At 41.9% G+C, this 23,428-nt stretch overlaps 2 protein-coding genes across 6 annotated transcripts in view; one reads left to right on the top strand and one right to left on the bottom strand.

The window, feature by feature from the left end:
- LRRC20 (leucine rich repeat containing 20) overlaps positions 1 to 23,428 on the bottom strand; it is a 365,681-nt gene that overhangs the window by 155,433 nt on the left and 186,820 nt on the right. The gene's annotated exons all lie outside the window — the stretch shown is intronic.
- Positions 5,384 to 23,428, top strand: part of LOC142501207 (ropporin-1-like) — a 22,718-nt gene continuing 4,673 nt past the window's right edge. Inside the window, exons 1-5 of one of the 2 annotated variants that reach the window (XM_075610758.1) lie at positions 5,384 to 5,536; positions 10,061 to 10,187; positions 14,498 to 14,615; positions 18,528 to 18,689; positions 21,752 to 21,927. In XM_075610758.1, coding sequence (XP_075466873.1) covers positions 10,072 to 10,187; positions 14,498 to 14,615; positions 18,528 to 18,689; positions 21,752 to 21,927 — 572 coding nt within the window. In that variant the 5' untranslated portion in view covers positions 5,384 to 5,536; positions 10,061 to 10,071. Of the gene's footprint in view, positions 5,537 to 10,054; positions 10,188 to 14,497; positions 14,616 to 18,527; positions 18,690 to 21,751; positions 21,928 to 23,428 lie in introns of those variants that run through there. The other variant, XM_075610759.1, reaches the window with a different exon arrangement.

Genomic DNA, 23,428 nt, shown 5'->3' with positions numbered 1-23,428 from the left:
TCCTTGTGTTCTCCTTTAACTCTGGTACTAGTGCACCTCTATGGATAATGGAAACGCACAACTGGACTCCTTTCTCACAATGATATGAAAATAAATAAATTTAAAAATATATATATATATATATATATATATATTACAGCTGAACCCCGTTATAACGCGGTCCTCGGGGTGCACCCGATTAATCGCGTTATGACCGGGATCGTGATTTTTTGGAAAAAATGGCCGCCGCAATCTTGGACTCCGCGTCCGCCGGAGGGGGAGAGCTGAGATAACTCCCCCAGCTCTCCCTGAGCCCGGAGTCGCAGTGGCAGCCCCACGCAGCACTTACCCAGTATCTGCAGCAGCAGCTGTCAGCTCTCTCTCCCTGCTTCCGTCAGCTTCTGGCTGACAGATCAGCGCGATAGCGAGAGCTGTCCCTTAAAGAGACAGTGTGTGTGTGTGTGTACAAGCACCTCGCTCGACCACTGGCAAATCAACATTTTCAGGGTTACCGATTGGTTGATTGAGCGCGTCGCCAAAATTCTGATTATACCAGGGGCGTTAGGGGGGGGAATAAATGGGGAGTGCGGGGGACAGATAATGGGGAGTGTGGGGGTACAGATGATGGGGAGTGCGGGGGGACAGATGATGGGGAGTGCGGGGGGACAGATGATGGGGAGTGCGGGGGAACAGATGATGGGGAGTGCGGGGGAACAGGTGATGGGGAGTGCAGGGGGAACAGGTGATGGGGAGTGCGGGGGGAACGATGATGGGGAGTGCAGGGGGACAGATTATGGGGAATGCGGTGGAACAGATGATGGGAAATGCAGGGGAACATATGATGGGGAGTGCGGGGGAACAGATGATGGGGAGTGCGGGGGAACAGATGAGGAGTGCGGGGGAACAGATGATGGGGAGTGTGGGGGTACAGATGATGGGGAGTGCGTGGGAACAGATGATGGGGCGTGCGGGGGAACAGATGAGGAGTGCAGGGGAACAGATGATGGGGAGTGTGGGGGTACAGAGGATGGGGAGTGCGTGGGAACAGATGATGGGGAGTGCGGGGGTACAGTTGATGGGGAGTGTGGGGGGAACAGATGATTGAGAGTCTGGGGGGAACAGATGATCAGGAGTGTGAGTGAACAGATGATGGGGAGTGCGGGGGGATAGATGACGGGGAGTGCGGGGGGACAGATGATGGGGAGTGCGGGGGGAACGATGATTGGGAGTCTGGGGGGGAACAGATGATCGGGAGTGTGGGGGGATAGATGATGGGGAGTGCGGGGGGACAGATGATGGGGAGTGCGGGGGGAACAGATGATCGGGAGTGTGGGTGAACAGATGATGGGGAGTGCGGGGGGAACAGATGATGGGGAGTGCGGGGGGGAACAGATGATGGGAATTGTATCAATAGCTCTAAAAAGCGATTTCTTTCTCTGCAAATTGACATTATTGCCAGAGATTATCCTCCTTCGTTGTGTGCACAGACATTATCCAGTCTGCACAGGGGATAGAATATCTGCTAGGTGTGTTTGTGTGTCTCTCTTTGGGAAGGGGGGGTGGGGGGGGAATCTCAAACATGCTCTCCCAGCAGTGCAGGAGAAGCTGGTGGAAGCCGTTGGTGAGTCTGCTATCAACCATCTTACAGAAGATACCTGTAATGTTATTAAAGTTGGCAAAAAAAATTTTTTAAACGGGAGCCACGCTCAGACCGCGTTATAAGCGGATCCGCGTTATAATGGGGTTGAGCTGTATATATATATATATATATATATATATATATATATATATATATATATATATATATATATATATATATATATATATATATATATACAGTGGTTGACAAATCACCAAAAAATCTACTCGCCACACAAAAAAATCTACTCGCCACCTAGTACCAAACGTGTGCTGCTTGGGCCAATATTTACTCGCCGGGGGTTAAATCCACTCGCTCGGGGTGAGCAAATGTATAGGTTTGTCGAACACTGTATATATATATATATATATATATATATATATATATATATATATATATATCATGTGAGATGTCATTAAGGGGGAGGGAGTAATCCTATTTAACCCTTTGAGTGCCGGCACTCCTATCCCGTGACTGTTCACGTGATCACTCCATAACGGAGTACAAAACGGAAGAGGAGTATATACTTTTTTTTTTTTAAGACGTAGCTACTTCCAGAACCAATGGAGCCTCACACTAGGGCACTCAAGGGGGTTAAAGTGTATAAATAGCTCTGCCATTTTCTCCTTGCAGTTCTATGTAACTCCAGTTATACCTGGCAGGAGGGAGTCCCAAGTCATCTGTCGCAGTGGAGCCAGATAACAGAGATACAGTTAGCTTCCTGGTTATTGTCACATCTATGATATTGCTTTTAACTGTATTACCCATGTGAATGCACTTTTATCCCTCTTTTCCAATATATTAAAAGTGTTATACTTTTTTTATGCTACGGAGCATGCGCTCCCTTTATTTTTTAGAATTCTATTGGATGTCGTTGGTCCCACAGAAAGCTGCCTAACGTCTCTTGTCTACTGTGATGCTTGGATATCAGAGGAGGACATTTTCCATCTAACATTGTTTGAATTGTTTTTTTCTCTATCTTTTGTAATATCTCCCACTTGCTTTTTATGAAAGTTCTCTATACATTACTATATACCATTTGTTTTTTTCACAAATATATCAACACATATTTTTATACAGTTTTATTGTGGTAATTATACAATACACTTGAGCACACTTATTGTATATACGCACCTATTTTGAGTTTTCTGTATGTCACCCTCCCTACCTGCCTTCTATGGAGATTACATTGAGGTGTATTGTATGGCTTCTCCGCATACAGTAGGTTACCTTGACTCAAGGGCTGGACTCAGGCAGCTGGGCGATGAGGTAGCAAGGTTGTGGAATAATGGGCGCCAGGAACTTTTATAATACAACTGTCATTTATTCGTGTCCCCATGGACAGGGACCGCTCATACACATATTAATGACGTGGTTCTACTGTATTTTATAACAGACACACATGAATACAATTGTTCCAACTGTACCCACTCAACACTCTAATGAAGGTACTTTGAGTTGCTCTGAATAAATGTAGGACCCTTCCCCCCTGTTGCTTTGGAACAATCATTGATATTTATCCAAATATTCGAGGCCCCTATGGGAACCCTGGTGGGCTTCTATTACTTGACCTGATACCTGTTGCCTGATTGGGAACTGCCACTTCCACACAGACTGCTGAGGAATATTAGCGCTAATCCGCGGTTAAAGATCATTCGCTGGCACCCATGGGCGCTCTTTTTTGAGGCCCACCATAGGGTGCCAGATTCCTTCGTATTACTTATTCAGGACTCCATTCCATCTTTAGGGGATCCTAACTTAACGGGTACTGTCCCCATCTACAACATAATAGACAGGGGGGTCTGGTCTATACTATAACTTAATAAACATTACTTATCTACTTTCCCCGAGGAACCTCTCCTCATGTCCTCCTGGAAGCTAACCTTCTAGAAACGTCCTGCCTGCTAAAGTACCCGACGTCTGTATCTCCATTGCAACCCAGGGTGGGGCCCAGTATACAACAGTCATGTTAGTAACCCTTTAGGAGGGGGTTACATGTATTTTTGGTGCTATCCCCTTTGTTTCTTCTGAATATATATATATATATATATATATATATATATATATATATATATATACACACACACACACACACACACACACACACACACACACACACACACACACACACACGTGCAATGTAGACCATTCATTTTCACAAGGCAAGTAATTGGGTGAAGAGTTGCTTCAATACTTTCCTACGTCCCTTTATATAATGTTTTGACAAATTGCCTACGTTTTGCAGTTGTATATGTTATTATGATCAGAAATAAGATTATAAGCCTACTAGAAGTGTTAAAGGGTTTATATGTGACATTTTTGGACAAAAGTCACAAACCAGACCAAATCTGCACCCTTCCCCCCCCCCCCCCCCCCCTCAAAGCTTTGTTAATAAATTGGAAAGCTTCGCCAAGCATAAAAAGTTGATGTGCAAGGTTACCTTGAACTTTATATACTGCCATTCTTGCAAAATTGCTTGAAATTCTGGCAACATTTTAGCAAAACATGCAACATGTACAGATAACATACAGCATTTTGCAAATCTGTTTTGAAGACATGCACAGACCTGCCATGCAGACATACTTATGGTGTGCTCTTTGTTTATTTACCATTGGTGGCAAACATTAATAACCAAGCACACAGAAGAACCGATTCTCTGATAAGGCCAGTCAAGGCTATTTCCTGTGGAACGGAGGAATAAAGCCCATCTTCTGTCTAAAGTGACAGACTAATTTACAGTAGCAGGCTGTGGAGCTCAAGCAATAAACGTGGCTGTTGTTCACTTCTGAGTCTCACTGTATAAAAAACACAGACCGAGAGCACCGATGACCTTGACATTAAAACTATACTGGATTTGGTCTGTATTTCTCCTTCCAGTCCTATCATCCAGGGGTGCTCAACTCCTCAAGCCACCCCAACATGTCATGTTTTCAGGATAGCCCATCTTATGCACAGGTGGCTCAATCAGAAGCACTGATTGAGCTACCTGTGCTGAAGCAGGGACTATTTGAGCTACCTGTACAGAAGCAGGGATATCCTGAAACTCTTACCTGTGGGGGGGGGGGGGGCTTGAGGACTGGAATTGAGCACCCCTGCTATAATCTATCCAGTCTGCCTACTTTTTCAGGCTTATGTAAATTGATCTTAATAAATGTTATCACCTATTGATAATATACTAACATATTCCTCAGCGCAGTACAAATGGGGGTTTGAAGGCAATAATAACATTGCCATAGTTACATACATTTGTACAGAAGGTAATACATTTGTGTTTTGGTTTTGCAATTATATAAAAAATTATCAAATTAAATCAAAATAAACATTTATTTCTTTTTTAAATCGGGAACTTAAAAGTTTGCCTAGTATATAAAAACAAAAAAAGGAAAATAAATACATAAAACATTACAAAAAAATTATCAGATCAGTTTTTTTGTGGTATAAAGTTGGTTCCAGAGTTCAACTCAAACTCCCAAAAAGGACTTCGAAGTTTGTGATGTTTGAATCTGGAACCCACATACCTGTCTTTTAGCACTTTCATAATTATTTTGAGTGTTTTTTCATAATTTGAAAGAAATCCAAAACAAAAGCCAAACAAATCAGGTTTTGCCATTACAAGAACCAAAGCAGAATTATTATTTTTTAAAACCTAAACCACACCACGAAAATGTTTTAGAACCAAAACCCACGTGAAAATGCCCACCTGAAATATATATATATTGCAGCTTGTTTCCCTGTCTTGACAGTGATTATTATGCTAATGTGAGCTATGTCATCATTGGATCTGCCGTTATGACATCAACTGGTCACTAGGATACCATGAAAGCGGCTGTGTCCAACAAAGAAATCTTTCATTTTAGTAACAGCGTGAAAGCCCTGGCAGGAGGTGGCGTGACGGTTCAAGCTGACAACACATTTCAGGTCAGTGTCATGGTAGGAAGCCAATATTCCAAAAATGGTCAATCCACTTTCAAAGCAAACCTTGACTTTTATCTGGTGAAACATATGTTTAAATATCTCCATTTTTTTCATGGGAATAATTGATTTACCTGTCACACAAGTTTCCCCCTCCCCTCAAGGCTCAATTATACCAATCAACTAAATCCAATACGCAACTCTAAATTGAGTTTAGTTTCAATAAGACCTAATAATAAGGACCTTTAATAAGATTGATAGAAAACTGTTAATAAAGGACAATTTTTTTCAACCGCTTACATTTTTATATTGATTCATGGAATAATTTAAAGATGCTAATATGACTAAAGAAAAAGGAGCTAACCATATTATTTTGATTAAAGCATTTTAATGTCCCATCCTATATCCTGTATTCGATCCAATTACAGATGTAGTGAACTTTGATGTGTATTTTTTTTATTCATTTTTCTGATCCATCTGGTACTATTATTAAAAATGTAGTAATAAGACTTTATTAACTAAGCTTTGATCTCATACCCTAAACAAGTGTTTTTCAACAGGGGTTCCTAGGAAGCCTTGGGTCCATCCCTAAAGGGTTCCCTGCAAATTTCAGGTCTTTTGTAAATTGTACAAAATACAGAAGAATGTTCAATGCATCTGATCTCAGACACGTTATTAGAGAGGGTTGGGGTTCCTTACAATGCGTCTGATCTCAGACACGTTATTAGAGAGGTTTGGGGTTCCTTACAATGCGTCTGATCTCAGACACGTTATTAGAGAGGGTTGGGGTTCCTTACAATGCGTCTGATCTCAGACACGTTATTAGAGGTTTGGGGTTCCTTACAATGCGTCTGATGTTAGACACGCTATTAGAGAGGGTTGGAGTTCCTCCGAATTTCACAATATAATTACAGAGATCCTTAACTAAACAAAAGGTTAAAAAAACACTGCTCTAAACTAGGGGTGCGCAAACTGGGGGTTCAAGATTTTCATGGTGGGGCACGGCGGTTACAGGTCCCCCGCGTTCTTCCCTTTGTCATTTAAATTAAATGCCGGGGGAGGCGTGAGGCCTCTGTAACTTCTCTTACCTGCTTTCGGCCGGCTCTTCGGCGACGCGACTCCATGGCAACGGAGCTATGGCAATGCGCATAAAATTACGCTGCCCGGTCACGTGACGCGTCGCTAAGCCCTGTCACATGACATGATGTCACATGACCCGCAGCGTCATGTGACGTCGGATCCTAGGACAGGGGGGTGCGAACGCTTGGGCTGCCAGGCAGGGGGGCACAGCTCAAAAACCTCATTTTATTCTGCTGCTTTAAAAACACATTGCCACTCGTTCCTAAGGACACTTTGTACACTTAAAAACATCTGCAGAAATCTAACTCTGAGATCAAGGTTCTTTTAGGCCAGTGATTGTATTGTATTGTATGTCTTTATTTATATAGTGCCAACAGCGTACTCAGCGCTTCACAAAGAATACAGTACAGGGAATTATAATAATACAATAAGTGCAGCAAAAATCAGACAATGGGAAAGGAAATCCCTGTCCCGAAGAGCTTACAGTCTGATTAACTTTTTTTTAGTGCTATTGTCAAATGATGTAATGTATTATGTGATGTATTATGCCAAAAGTGGCCAACTCCAGTCCTCAAGGGACACAAACTGGTCAGGCTTTAAGGATATACCTGCTTCAGCACAGGTGGATCAATCAGTGAGTGGTTCAGTCAACAACTGAGTCACTTATTGAGCCTCCTGTGCTGAAGCAGGGATATCCTTCAAACACGACCTGTTGGTGGCCTTGAGGACTGGAATTGGCCACTCCTGTGGTATGTCATTTCCAGCTGTTCTTAATAACCTGTATTTTGGCAGCTCGTTCACTGTTGTAAAGAAAGAGCTGTGATATTGTTACTCCTGACCACACTAACCTTTTAATGTTCCTTACACACATACGTGATCAAAAGATTATATAATTACTGAATAACAACGGGGCATCAGCTAGCAATATGCACATTTGTATTTATTGCAATAAATACAAGTATTAATGTTAACATTGCTATGACTAATTCTGTTTTCTCAGTATTGGGAAAGCATTCCTTTTTAATGCAGGTTACTCTCTACTGACGTCAGTCCAGAACATTCTACCCAAAGTCTAGGAGAGTGGCCAGGTCAAGTGTGTCCTCACTGTGCTACAGAATTCATTAAATCTACTAACCATAGACGTTCAGAGTAATTAGTGAAATCGCCATTAAAGCATGCATCAGTCACAGGAAGAAGATACAACTAATGTCCATCCAGATATGTTTTCTGATTAAATACTTCAGTAGGTCTCTTTGGATAGTCCTTCTATGAGTCAAATCTTATATACTGTACAAGGGGAAAAGCTTGTAGGCTATTAGCATATTAGCATTATTAGGGTCCATACATAATTGATCTGCTATCATTTGTTTTCTATTATTGTGAAAAGGAGTAACAATGTGTCTGCTACACACGTTATTGCCCTAATAAATATACTCCAAGAGTGCTTCAGCAGTTTTTTTTGCCCTCCCCGCTAGGGGGCCTAAACTTTCTCCCTGGGACAGCCACCCTGATCATCCACCCCCACAACTACACACCTAACCCCCTCCATAGTACAATAGCTACATGGCTGTTAGACATTTTCTGATGTAATAATTAAGAGCAGTGACCACTTGTTAAATCAAGCAATCTCGTTCGGTTTATTAACACGTAGTCACTAGCAGAATGGGACTTTTGGGCATGACCAAACCGCTGTTGGCGCTCCGCCGAATAGCAAGTCGCTGCCTGCGGTGGTTTGGTCATAGCCAAACATCCTAGACCGGACACTAATCAGGTTTCATATGATGGCGTCAATCCCTATATAAGTGCTGCACTCTCACAAAACATAGGAGTCATCTGCAGAGAGAGGACAATGTATGACAGTATGGACTGCAGTTTGAGTACTGAAGACCAAAGGTTCTGCCGCCCCCCCCCCCCCGAAAAAAATACTCACTGAGGATAAATGTAATCTTCATTCAACAGAGGAGCAAAGTTTAAATCAGTATTGAAGACTTGTCTTCACTGGAGGCAGATGGCATTGCACAGGGTCTAGTCACCTGCATTATAGTTGGTCCATCGGATTGTTTTTAAACATTTGGGTGGTGGGGTGAGGTTGATGGTTGGCACTCTTGGGCCTTGAATTATCTGTACAGATTACCCCTGATGAAGCACTGTATCCTTTTCGTATATTAAATCTAACATTTAATAAGTACTGTCTTTGGGCTCTAATTGAACCTAGTACCCTCTGTGAAGCGATTAACTGCATTTTTTTCAGACACACTTTGCTACATTGGGTTTTTGTGTTAATTACATTTTCTTTAAGTAAACAGGGGACCAGGACTCCTGAGGGTAAGACCTTAAACTATCCTTGGTGGTGGAAGTGTAATTGAGGGGTACTGTGATGTTTTTGGGGGAGATATTGATCATTGTTAGTGTCCTGCGTTGAGGTGTGTCAGCTGGATAGAAAGGCCATGTGTACACAGCTGTGGCATTCGTGTCACCTGCCATCTTCAGAAGACAGAAAATAGCAAAACTGATGAAAATGCCAAAACTTCTGCACATTTCTCTTTAAAAAAGTTTTGGCTTTGCAATGGTCTTTAGCAGCCCCTTCCCCCCCAAAAGTTCCCAATATTTTTCCATTGTATTATGCAATAAGTTGTAAAAAAAAAAAACAATTGGGGGGGCAAGAGGTCCGAAAAGCTGGGTCCTTAGAGAAAGGAAAAAAAGTGCGCGTTTTGAGTGCCTTCCAAAGGAACTGTTGTAAAGTTATTTCCCAATGTTAACAGCAAAACAGTGGTAGGTCTTAAGGGCTGAGATTTAGAATGCATACTGTAGTACAGCTACCATTACTTTGAATGGGGCCATTAAAATGAATGGACTTAGTATGCATGAACTAATGGTTCATGATTTATCTCCATTTAAGTAATTGGCCTTACTGAACATGATGGGGCAACTGCTGCTTTAGAAGTGGTCTCTATACAGTTAATTGGCTTTTTGAGCATGGTTGTACTACTGTTGTGTTATGAGAACCTCGGCGTAATATATGGAATTACAAGGTTCTGCCTACTTAGAGTGCCCGTTATTCAAGCGAATGGATTTTCTATGTGCAATATAGCTAATGCTGCTTTATGAATGATCCCTATTAAAGTAAACGAGTGCCCTCCATTAACTCCTGCACTGCCAAGGAGGTCTAAAATGCATTTTTTTCAGGGAGCCCTGGCTATGCAGGGGTTAAAATGAAGGGAACTGCTAACCGTTCAGCTGACTCGGCTTTGTAAATAAATAACCGGGATTACCGCAGTGCTGTAATGGTCATAGTGGATATGCTGACCATTGTTATGAGAGGGATGGAATTAAATGAATAATTTTCTAAGCAGGTCGTTACATTAAAAATATTTTCCTTAATTCACAACAGTAATTTTGTTGCTAGTGTCTGCTATTTCATTTTTATGCCCGGATTATTATTTTTTGCAGAATTAACAAATATGCCACAGACCGAGAAACAAATGACTATACCGCCAGAACTGCCAGAGATATTAAAACAGTATACAAAATCTGCCATTAAGACCCAGCCTTCTGACCTGATCGAGTGGTCTACCAGGTAGGTTTATCTCTTCCTTCAATCTTTACAGTAGATGCCCAAAAGTTTAGCACCCACAAACTGTAAGCATTTTTCTACAGTATATAACAATATATCAATATACTGTAGGCATGTGTGGGTCTGTGTATATCTCTGTGCACGTGCAAGTATGCATGTGCAACTCTATGGAGCCTAGGTACTAAGATTTTATTTGTGTGTTAATATTTCAGTGCTAAAAAGTTATACAAACCTTTAAAGAATTTATACATATGTTGCAAAATTTGTTGTTTGAAATTATTTTTAATGTATCTCTAACCTGATTAATACAATTTAAATTAAAACAGAAGTATATACCTCGGAGTAACACATCAACTGTCTCCTAGACGGAGTCTGGATCTAATCTGACTAACTGTGATTTCCAGGGGTTTACATCGTTTTCCAGCCTCCATCTGAAACCATGGAAGGCCTACCAATCAGAGCAGGATACTACATTGGTCTATCAGAGAGCGAGGGCTCGCCTGTGATGGGCCAGTCAGGGGCGTGGGAGGTGACAGTGCTTTAGGACAGGCCACAGAGATAGGGAAATTCAAACTGACCAATGGGAACTGAGTCAGTTGGTGTTGGGACCCAGGCCTCAGTTTCTAGTTTCATCCTGAAACCTCCTGCAGACATACATGCTTCAGAATGTAGGGATATTGGAGTAACCTCCATAGCAATGCTTCAAAGTAGGTGGTCTGCATATATTTGGAGTGTTGTTCATCATTGATAATGACTGTGAAAAATGAATGACTGATGTGGCCCAACCCTTGTCCGCTTACAAAGGAATATTGTTCAACAGAGTGAGTACCTTAGAACTATGACTGTGAGCCAATGATCTGTATAGGCACCTGTGATTGGCTGGATTGCAAAAGCAATGCTATATATTTGTCAGATGTCTAGATACATACTTCTGCCTATAAATCACGATGCAAACAGAACCAGCGGCTCATATCTCTAAATAAGTCTTCAACTGAAGGATAAATGATGAAGTTTACTCACTCCGACTGCGGTCTATGGAGGGGTAGTTGACGTGCTCCTACCGAGGTGGAACACAGAAGACGAGCAGGTAATGGCGATGCACAGCCAATGAAATACAGACCTGGACTGCCGGTGCCACAAAAAACTTTATTGGCACATATAAGCAGTGAGGAGAACCACTCTAACGTGTTTCACGCAGGCACTGGCGCTTTGACAAAGTGTAAAGTTTTTTTTGTGCAACCGGCACCGGCAGCCAGGCCTGTATTTCATCGGCTGTGCCACCGCCATTACCTGCTCATCTTCATAGATGCTTCAGAGTCTGGGATGAACAATGGCTACGCTTTTGAAGTTCATGTTCCCCAGACCTAAGTAAACACCTCTCTCCACTCCTCCGGTGTCCCAAGTGTTTCGCCCAGCCCACCTGTGGCAAGCAGGCCCAGATTGCCTAGTGTGCTGGATAAGTGAATTACCAGCCCAGCACTGTCAATGCACTGGAACTAAAATAGCACAATTTGGGGTTGTACAACAGCAACAAAAAAATAATAATGTTGAAGGTACACTTACAGTTGGGACAAATGATAGTAGTGATAGGTCAGACAGTTTTCTACTACCATTTTATTTACGTTGAATATCCTTTTCCCCGCTACTTATTGCTTTTCTCCTCCTTTAGATGTAAATATGAACATGGTAGCAGCAAAGTCAGGGGTAATGTCAGGGGCTTGGAAGCGGGTGAACCCACTTTAACTACACTGTAAACAAGAATTATCAAACAACTTATTTGTTCTTAAGTGCTATTTTATCATTGTCATATGTGGCTTACCATGTGTTCAGCTGTAGACAGAATGAAGGGCTAATTCAATACAGACCAAAGTGGCCATTTGGACTATTTCTGGCCGAAAATGATGTCAATTCGGATTTTTGACCGAAAACAGCCAGAATAGCAGGTTCGGTATAATTGAATAGGCCCATTAGTGTTTTGTATAATAATTCTGCGCTCAACCCAGGCGGCTGTGATTATTTCTTAATTTATTTCCTAATCAACCATCAACTGAAGAATGTTTGGATAGCAAAATGTCCTAAATTTGTGGATGGCGTGACCATTCTCCTTTCTGTGCTTTTGATGGGGTATAGCAGGGTGTCTGTGTGGACTGGAGATGCCCAATTGGAGAAATGAAAAGACATCATTAGAGATGGGAAGGCTTATCCCAAAAGGTTTATTAAGAGGCTGTGCAGTGGTGATAGCAGGAAAAAGTGGAGCTACCCCCTCGCCATCAAAGGCTCAGCATAAAACTGATGCGGTTTAGCAATGACATCACTAATTACACGTATCTATACTTCCGTGGTTGAAAATTGGTAATCCTATACAGCAGGGGTGCTCAATTCCAGTCCTCAAGCCCCCCGAACAGGTCAGGTTTTCAGGATCTCTCTGCCTCAGTACAGGTGGCCTAATCAGTCCCTGCTTCAGCACAGGTGGCTGAGTCTTCGAATGAGCCTCTGATGTACTTGTGCTGAAACTGGGATATCCTGAAAACCTGACCTGTTGGTTGGGGGTGTTTGTCTGGTATTTTCTGAACACTAATGATCAAGTTAGAACCTAAAACTCTGCGCTCTGTGGGTTAAAACAGCAATTCCCTTTTCTCACCATAAAATTAAAGATTTCCCTTTTTTTACTACTGCAAAGTGCTCTTGCTGCTGTTCTATATTGCATTTGTTGAACACGTGCATCCCTGGGAGGTTTAGGTGGTCTCTAAATGGTTGTAACTGATACCACTGAAGTAATAAATGTAAAATGAAACTGATAAGGGCCAAATGAATTGTCAGGTTCTGTTATTACTGGGGGAGTTTGGAGGGGGGAGGGGGCGAAGAGGGCTGCAGCTTTAAACTATTTTAACCACTTCCATTCCAAGAAATTTATTGACCATGGGGCTGTTACTTCCAGGGTGATGTGAATTACTTTTACACCATTCACATGACTCCTGGGACATGATCGGTCTGCTGCCTCCATGGCTCTGCAAATGTCACTGGAGTTGGCAGATGCCACAAAGAGCATACATTTGGTGATGGTAAATGGCCATAGTGCCTGTGATGTTCAGTGTATGTCCACATTATGCTGATGGGTAAGGTTATATATTAGCTGGGGGAAAGAACCACCAGGGAATGAATCAGTATGTCTAGCACAAGACAATTTGATCATTTCCACAGGGAAGGGTGAGAACATGTTCCCCTAAAAATAATCTATTGCTTTAATTACAAGAAAATGGTCTATAAACTGAACGGCTAAAGAGATTCCCCTGGAAAATGAATGCTATTTAGATTTAACGCAAAGTAAAATAGCAAAATGTAGTTTCATTGAGCAATATTGTTATACTTAACCACTGGAAGCTAAGAGAATTGAAATATTATAACAGTTTGTCTCTATCAGTCCAAAACAAAAACGTATTGACCATACTGTATATATTTTCTTCTCTGTTTATTTCACCTCCAGTGACCCTATCTATTTTTAGAGGTACTTAACTTGGCTTATTCAGTAAGTCTCTCCCACAGAACATCAATAGAGAAAATTCAGGCATTTTCCTCAGGCTCCATTAGTATTTGACTAATCGATCAAAGAGAATCATTAAATAAAACCCTTAAACTTGAACATGCAACTGAATTGTTGGGTTTATTCTTCAGAGACTGCATGGAAATATTCTGTATTTGTGAAAACAGCCCGAGGGATCTTAAATCATTTCTGAGACTTGCGTTTTTTTTTTTAATATATATTTTTATTCGTTTTATTTGTAAACCAATAGATTTCTGCTGACGGTATTAAGTATGTAAACTGAATCTATATGCTAATAAATGTCTAACAACCACATTTGGAGGAAATAGAAGAAGGCTTGCATATGAAATGAAAGCATTTCATCTGTGGTATGAATGGGGTATCAGTGTTGGTCAATAGTTCTTATAGGTAACCAATTTAAAACTGGGTCATGAGGCCTAATTAGTGTTTTTGTTACCATAGATCAGCAAACCATTGGCAATGCAAAATAATTAATTATTTGACACATTTGCCAATTATATTCTGTACAGTATTGAGCACAAAAACGAAATCTAGTCATTGTCATCCTTTAGCATGAAGCAGAAACTCCCCACTTAAGAATGTATATGCATGTTACACAGTTGTTCTAATTATACTCGGTATATACTGTGGTTGGTATGAAGTGAAGAGGGTATTTGACTGTAAAAGGAGGAGCAGCTTGTAGATAATAGCTATCTTTCAATGTATGTACTTCATTTCCATGACAAATTGAGTACCCTCTCTATTAATACAGATACTTCACAGCCTTGACAAAAGGGGAGCCTCTACCAATAAAAGAACGACCAGAAAGAATAACTCTTTCAAACTGGGCAGTTCTCACTCCCCAATTCTTAAAGGAATTGCACACGAAAGTAAGACCCCATTATCTGTTTGTCCTCATTGTCTTACATGACAGTTTTGAGAAACCACATACATTTTCATGCGGAAGTAACATACGTTTGCAGTGAATCAGAAAATGAGATATGAACAAGAACAGAATCAACACAAGTCACACACTGTCAGTTTACCAATTCTACGAAAGCTGGATGATAAATGAGAATAAAGGAAGAAACAATTCGCATAGTCATTTCATATACCTGAAACAGTGGTTTTCAATGCTTTTTTCTTCGGGGTACCACTTACACACCACAGTATGGAAATAGCCAAGGAGTAAACACACATGACAATGCACTTTGTTTGTATGCCAACAGAGTATTTCTTGGTCATTCCAAACCATACTATGGTTTCACAGATGAGGTCACCTAAAATATGTAAATCCCATTCACAAGTGTCCTGTAAAATTAGATTTTTGTTAGTACGAACAAATATGTGTTTACACTTCTCTGCGCCTCAACATGTTACCAGTGCAGACTATTTATCAAAGAGCGCAAATAACCATTCGGTTGCTAAACTGATGCTTGGTGTCAATTTAGAGAATGCTTCTGTCAAGAAGTGTGTGTGTCAGCAAAAGTAGCTAGATAGGAGTTAGGTGGCAGAGATGTTCTAAGTAGTTATCTGCTCTGAGGTTTGCCAATTTTCTCCCTTTTTATTTTGTAAAACATGTGCCAGGTAGGAGGTACCAGAGACCTCTGAAGCCCATTGATGCTCAATTTCAAGAAACTTGATTATAAAGTATGATAAATGTAACGCCATCACAGAAAAAAGGAATGTTTAATTAGTTAAGTGCTTATTGATGGAAAATACACACTGAATATTATACCCTTGAGTGTTTCATTTACAGTATGCTAGATTGCCTTACCCGCTATTTTTCAAATCTCCTAGTATCTAAATACTTAATCCCCCTGTGCCACCTCTCGATTCCGATCCTTTGCCTTACTCACCCTCTTCCACTGGAACAAGCTCCCCCCCAACATCCAATCTGCCCCTTCCCTAACTATCTTCAGAAGGCAACCAAAAACTAATCTATTTTCCATCACATTCCATGATCCCCCATTAACCACCTTTCCAATCCCCTCCCTCACCCCACCCTCCCCAACTCCCATGATCTCCGCTACCTAAAGCCTCTCCAAAACCCTCCAAAGTCACCCACTTCATAGATCCAATTGACACCACTGTCCCCATTGTCAGACCCATCACCATGCCACCGACCAGATTAAATCCAGAGACCTTACCCCAACCAAGCAAGCTCTTAAATGCTCCCAACCCATAGCCCGATCCAGAATGTTCTCTCCCCTGCCCACCAACCAAACAAGTTTTACTAACTAATGTACAGCGCTCTGGATAAGGGCGCTATATAAATGTTATTATAAATAAATAGTAGAAATCATTAAATGGTCTGCTAGAACTCTACTATAACATATAATATACATCTTAAAGTATACCCTATTTCCTCGATTCTAAGACGCACCTTTTTTCTGATTTTCACATGTCTAAAATCGGGGTGCGTCTTAGAATCGATGTATTAAAAAATGTAAGTTAAAAAAAGTGTCTACAGTACTAACCCACTCTTTTCACTTACCCTATTTCAGGAGAGGTCCCATCTCAGCAGAGGACAAATCAGGCGATGGCGGCATGAGAGGTCCCACGTCTGCAGATGGTTGAAGATGGTCACCGGGCGGGAGTGCGGCTGCAAGCCAGGTCCCAAGTCTGCAGCTGAATGAAGATAAGAAGACCGCAGGCGGGCATGCGGTGATGGCAGGAGATCATAATAGCAGGAGAGCTGAGCAGGAGCAGAGCGGCATACGGGAACGGCTTGGGAGGTGCACACTGTAACACCGGACGTTGACCGGTGTCTGACTTCCGGTTACAGTGTGCTCCTCCCCACCCGTTCCCCTATGCCGCTCTGCTCCTGCTCAGCTCTCCTGCCATAATGATCTCCTGCCACTACCACCGCATGCCCGCTCGCTGTCGTCTTATCTTCATTCACCTGCAGACTTGGGACCTATCCTGCCACTGCACACCTGCCACACTCCCGCCGCATTCCCACCCACTGTCCATCTTCAACCATCTGCAGACATGGGACCTCTCCTGCCGCCACCCGCTTCATCCTCCGCTGACATGGGACCCCACCTGAAACATGGTAAGTGGAAAAGTAATTTTCCTCAATTGTAAGGGCCAAATCGATGGTGCGTCTTACAATCGATGGCGTCTTGCAATCGAGGAAATACGGTAGGTTAAAAAAAGAAAATGTCACAAAATACTGATCAAATAAGGAAATAAAAAAATTATTATCAGATTCGAGATTGAAGGGGAGTTATTTGATGACCACATCTAACTCTAAACAGACATTTTTCCAGTTGTTGCAGGTCTGGCTCACTTCTAGAATCTTGGGAAAACTTTATTCATTATCGAGATGTTTTGCTATGCATGCGTTTCACATAGTCACACCAGTTTAAAATAACCGCCATGTGCAAAAGCTGACGTGGGAGCTCCAGGATTTTCTGTGTTTCCCTGGCAATAGCTCATCAGTGTTTGCATACGGGGGTCAAGAACATCTCCAGAAACAATTTTCATGAAATGTAGGCGAAGAATGTATCTCTTGATCAAATTATCAAAGAAATTTGCTCTGTGTGCATCAACTTTCAAGAGAGAGGTACATATTATATTCAGATTCTGCATCTTTCTTAATCGCATTACAGTATGCTGTACTGTATTTCCTTACCTATGTCAATAAAACCTGCCACACTAGATGGTATCAGCATGTACAGGTATGCTAGTATTACAAATCATTTGATACTACTGAATGAAAGGGAAATCTTTGCTGCAAGGCACACATATTCTAAACCTGATACTTGAAATACAAGCAAAGTCTTTGTTACCAAAACATAACTCTGTACCCCATTGTACCGTGCTGTGAATAGGTTGGCGCTTCACAAATAAACTATAATGATGATAATAATCCTTATCATTTCTTTGCCCATGTCTTCCTGCCATAAAATGCGCAAAATAAAAAAAGTACTTTTCTGCATGAAATAAGATGAGTTCTGTGTGCAGCCGTGGCATCAGAGGCTGAATACTTTCCCCTGGTACACTTCAACATCAGCCAAAAATGCATTACCCATTAGTCTTTCAATCACATATTAAATAAATTATGGTAGGTAAAAAAAAGTTACAAAAAAAACCTCCACCGTACAGCAAATAAAAATAGCACTTTCACATATCTCAGACAGGTCTGCAACCCTACCTTTCCCCATTATCTCTTAGGCCAGATCCCCAGTGGCCGGCTGCCGCGTGCGCGCCACACACCACAGCACAGCACAGCCCTCTATGGGGCAGGTCCCAGTGGCGTGTGTGTGTGGGCGCACAAAGCGCTGTGACGCGTACGCTGGTAGGGAAGACAAGAATTTTGTCTTCATGTGCCGCAACGCGGTCCCATGCTCCGCGGGCTGCCAATGGAAGGGCAGATATGCTCTGCCATGGCCGCGCCCCGCATCATGGCCGAGCCCACCCTTCTTGGCTGCGCCTCCCATAGCTCCCTACAGACCGCAGATTGTGGCATTTTTCTTTGCACGCTCCGCCAGGAAAATATCATTCTAACATACTGTACAATATAGCATACATTATACTCTGTAGGAATACACCAAAGATAATGGTCCTGGAGAGATTATCACGTACACATAAACAGCACTCATATTAAAATAGGCAGAAATGGCAAGTACTGTATTTAACATAAAAAAAACTACAGCAGGCATACTGTACACAACATTCTTTCTAAGTGAATATAATTGCTTATAGCATCAGTCAATATAAGAAATATACCTCTTTCTGAGATCACGTCAGTGCTCACGCAGAATATTAATGAATGCTTTTGATACTTTTTAAAGCTGGGCGGAAGGCTGACGATAGAAACAAATGAACTGTTAGATATGTGGAAGGCACAAGGCCTACCTGAAGACCTGTTCACCAGCATAATTAAAGTAGGATGCTTGCCTGATGAGATTGAGTGGCTAAAGTTCCTAGCCCTGGCATGCAGCTCTCTTGGTGTGGTAAGTCAATCATTTATTTAATAACATATGAATCCCTTAAAGTATTTCCCTCCATTTCTTCATTCCTTAAGCCTGCTCTTGAAGCATTTGACAAAGCATAAGCATGTTAATACAGTATAAGTAAGCCCTGTTTTGAAAAACATAACATATTGGGGCAATATGCAGATGGTGTTGCAATTTGGCTTCAGATTAACCCAAACAGGTCTAGTTAGTCCAGATTGATAAAGTAGGATTGAAGATTTAAAGGACTGGATCTGCCAAGTCAGTTCCTAAAGTTACCATTCATACTACACAGTATGCAAAAGGAAATGGCAACAAATTCTGACTGTTAAAGCTCACACCTTGGGGATACAGCCTGAAATGGATTTAACCTGTGTCAGGGACGAAACCCCTATCACCTGCATATGGGACAAGGGTTAAAACTCACGCTCCAAGCGCTCCCACTTTTCACCTCCGCAGAGGTCCCTCAAATGGACAATATCTCCTCTACAGGACAAGGGTTAATACACAACTCGCAAGCTGCCCCACTATTCACCTTCGCAAAGGTCCCTCAAATTAGTTATATTGCCCCTAAATCCGTCCCAATATACCACCGTCACGAACAGCCAATAAGTGAGCAAGTGACTTAGATATGCAACCAGGGTTAATACACATAGCTACTCTAGCCAACTCAACTTTCGCCTGCGCAAGGTACCTCCGATGAGTTAATATTAACCCCTTAATCAATTGCAATCATCACTACTACCACCTGGGGTAGTTATGCAAACAAAAGATGTCAAATTAATATTTGCCAGGCTCCCAGGTTCCTGTGTATTATAGAAAAAACTTTAACACACAAAAATCAGTTGTAGCAAAATGTGTCTGAAAACGGAAATACTCTCTCCAGAGCGTGCTACAGTTCATTCAGAGCCCATAGTATTACTTACTAAATGTTATATAGTGCTTAGATTACAGAAAAAAAGTATTACAAGAACAAACAGTTACAAATAAATGCAGAACAGCGTCTTAAAATAAAAGAATAAAACATCAAATAAACATCCCTATACAGTACATTACCCAAATGTTATAGGTTTTCTCCCAGAGAAGTCACTAGTACAGAAGATAAGGCCTCACGTATTTGGTCCCAAATACACCTGTGATGTGATCTGATTTTCATAATCTTTGCTCAGACTTAAATATTCTTTCTTCCCATGTAAACCACATAAACCCACCCCTTGTCGTAAATCAGATGTGAGATTGATGGTTTTACGACAGAGAAAAAAAAACTCCTTCCAGAGATGTTTGAATCTGTGCCTAAGGATATACCCGCTTCATAACTTCACTTCTGTAATACTTACACACATGTGAGCTTCATTAATAGATTAAGGCGCTCATTGCGGACATAACGAGACCAAACATGACAATCTTAATCCTAAATTTAAGCGCCAAATGAATATCTGTCCCTTATTATCGCTTAAACATATAGTGTGTGATCTCAGGATGTGCCCACGGTGACACGATTACAGATTTGTTACTCTGATTGGGCAGAGGAGATGACATCACAGGAAATTCTCATTTTTAATAGTCACTCTCATGTTGAATACTTTCTTAGCCATGCCCCCTGGCCATCCATAATCGACCTCCAGGGAAAGCTTTGAAGTTCGCTCTAAAAAAAACATGTTTATAGACAGTCACAAGGGCCATATTTTATTCCCACATCTGCCAGACACCGCCCTTATCTCAATTCTATCAGCAATACACAACCCATCTGGCCCTTTTAAGTGGGCCATACAGGATTGAACCCCCCAATTAAGCTCTGTTTGAAGCACACACAGATTCATGAAAAGCCAGAAGAAATGCATTAATCATTTCAATAGAAGCCTGTGGATATAGATATAGTTTTATATTAGTGTAGTAGGGTACCCTTCCTTGCCTCCTTACTGGCAGTGGTTCCGTCGTTCAGGAGGTTCAGGGGATGATGCGGCGGTCATTTTGTGGTTGGCGCTGCATGTATTTTGGGACTGTGTGTATTGCGACGGCTATATTGTGGATGGCGCCGCCGGGTGAGCAAGTGCTACAGACCAGGATGTCCTCCACGGGACTGGAGACAACGAGGCAGTCCTGACGGAGCCGGCCAAGGGAGAAGTAGTGTCCAGGGAGCAAGTCAGCCCGGTTCCCCATAGGCCCCAGCTAGCTTCCCCTACCCTGTAGTGTAGTGTTGTAGGGCTTGCCATAGTTCAGGGATTCCCCGGTAGTATTAGGCATGACTGGGAAGGATTCCACAGCGGGAGAATCACCCCAAAGTGTGACGGGCCGTGAGGCGAGAGGGGATTGTGTCGAAGGCTCTGCATCGTGGGACCACGCTTGCAGCCTGTCTTCAAATCCCCTGGTGTACTCGAGTAGCCAGGAAGGTACCACATGCACCAACACTTCACAGAAGGGTAGTGCTGCCCTCACATATACTTGGGTGGGATTGTTCTGCAGACATCGGGTTCTAGGTTCCCAGGGCACCCTCAGTACTTTGGGAGATATTATATTGTTGTTGTTATTATCTGTGGCTATTACATATATTGTGTTACCAGGAGGGCTAGGGGACCCTAGTAAAGTGAGTTGCATATACATTGTTTGGATTGTGTTTATTTAGGGTATACTATAATAGGTATACTGGTTCCCGTGAGGGCCTATCCCGCCAACGTTGGGATCCTCACGGGTGGAGGCACTGCACCAGCCACCCCAGGCTCCCCCAAGCGTGGAGGCTTAGGCCTCTTGTGAGCCTAACAGGTGGCACCATAACACCCGTAGCAGCCAAATCTCCCGTAGGAGGAGGGAAAGGGTGTTACATTGGCAATGACCTTTCTGTATTAGCGCTGCTGCTGCACTATTGTACTGGTAAAAATGTGGATATTCCCCTTGTCAAATGTGTAACTCAAATATTTCTCTTTTTCCTGAATTGATAAATGTCAACTAACAATGACTGCCCATCAACTATTCTACATATTTGTATATGTATAGATATTAGACTTAGAAGCACAAAAAGATATAGATATACCAGACACCATATCCCTGTTGTGTTTCTTCAATAGACCATTGCTAAAACCTTGAAAATCGCTACTGAGATCTTGTCTTCGTGCCATGAGAACGGCTCTGCTCGAATTCCATTCAGTACGTTCCAGTTCCTCTACACATTCCTGGCTGATGTAGATGGAGAAGTGTCTGGAACACAAGTTAACCGAATGCTGACTTACTTACAACAAGAGGTGTAAGTAACAAATCCTGAGTTGAAACCCCAACAAAGACTAGAGTAGAAGTAAGAATGTCTTACCATGTGCATAGTGGTTAACACCTAAATGCAGGGGTTCTCAACTCTAGTCCCCAAGACCCCCATAGCAGGTCAGGTTTTCAGGATTTCCCTGCTTCAGCACAGGTGGTGCAGTCTTCAACAGAGACACTGATTGAGCTAAAGCAAGGACTGATTGAGCCAGCTGGACTAAAGCAGCGATGCACTGAAAACGTGACCTGTTGGGGGGGTTTTGAGGCCCCCTGCCTTGATAGAAAGCTTATAGTGCCTTACAAGAGCAAGAAAGCACTTCCACACACCTGTGGAGATCTCTTTAAGTAGTGTGGCTTTTGACTCAAAATGCACTTTATTCCCCAGTACCCCAGTTAGTGCAGGAACGCGGGTTAGCACTGTTTCAACTTGTTCATGCCAGTTTCATGCTGTTAACAATTTACTATTGAAACAAGGGAGCAAAGCTGGTACTTTACAGATAAAAGATCAAAAGGTTACGAGAAAGACCCTGGAGAGCAGTGTATACATTTCTTATTAGAGCAGCATAAAAGCCTGGACCCATTTGAAATAAGTAATATAGCAGCAATGTTTTCTATTCGTTAAATCTAAAAATTGGAAGCAAAAATCTAATGCATCGTTCAAAATAGGTTAGTTTGATGTAGTATTTGAATAACCATTTTTACATGTGTCTGCCTTTTCCTCATGTACCTGAGGACCCAACACAAATGATTACACTTTGTATTACAAAAACACTTTCAGACAGGCTGCACCTTTGAAATCGTGTTAGGAAGCCTTTTATGGATTATAAGAACCGAAGAAAACAATTGACTGTAGAGGAAAGGCCTTTGAAAAAAAGAAAAATGTTACATTAAGAATACAATGTACAGTATTACTGTTTTTCTACGTAAAGTGCAAAACAGAATTTCATACAGCCGATGCTTTAAGACATTTGTGGTCAGGCACAGAAATAGTAGATTAAAAAAATAAATTAATAATGACAAGTGAAGTAAAAGTTTATGCATTCGGTTATACCATGCATGTCAAAATAATTCTGCTTATAACTCATACTATTACTCCCTATACTGTATGGGATTTTCTTCTAAAGCCCCCAAACGCTTAGCCTTTCATACATGATTTATGAGAAGTAAATCAGGTCTTTTAGAATGGCACGTATTCTTGCAGATATGTCCAGAGATTTATTTCTCACCTGTGAATAATAGAATGGGAAAGAATTCTACATATACAGATGCAGCGGCCGTTATTTTAAGACATCACGGCGCCGTTTTCGTGTGCGCTGCTGTACTCCACGCGGCATGAAAGTGGCCAATCGCCCCAGGCACGCGCGTTAATCGCAGTTGCTTTGTTTGAATTTTATGGATTGTGTGCAATTAAATGAAATGAATGAATTGTAATGTGTACAGTACTGTGCTACTGTGTCAATTTCAGGTGTTTCAAAAACAGAAATGTACGG

The sequence above is a fragment of the Ascaphus truei genome, chromosome 8 (genome assembly GCF_040206685.1).
Source record: "Ascaphus truei isolate aAscTru1 chromosome 8, aAscTru1.hap1, whole genome shotgun sequence".
In the NCBI taxonomy this organism is placed as follows: domain Eukaryota; kingdom Metazoa; phylum Chordata; class Amphibia; order Anura; family Ascaphidae; genus Ascaphus; species Ascaphus truei.
This window is presented reverse-complemented; position numbering and strand designations above follow the sequence as displayed.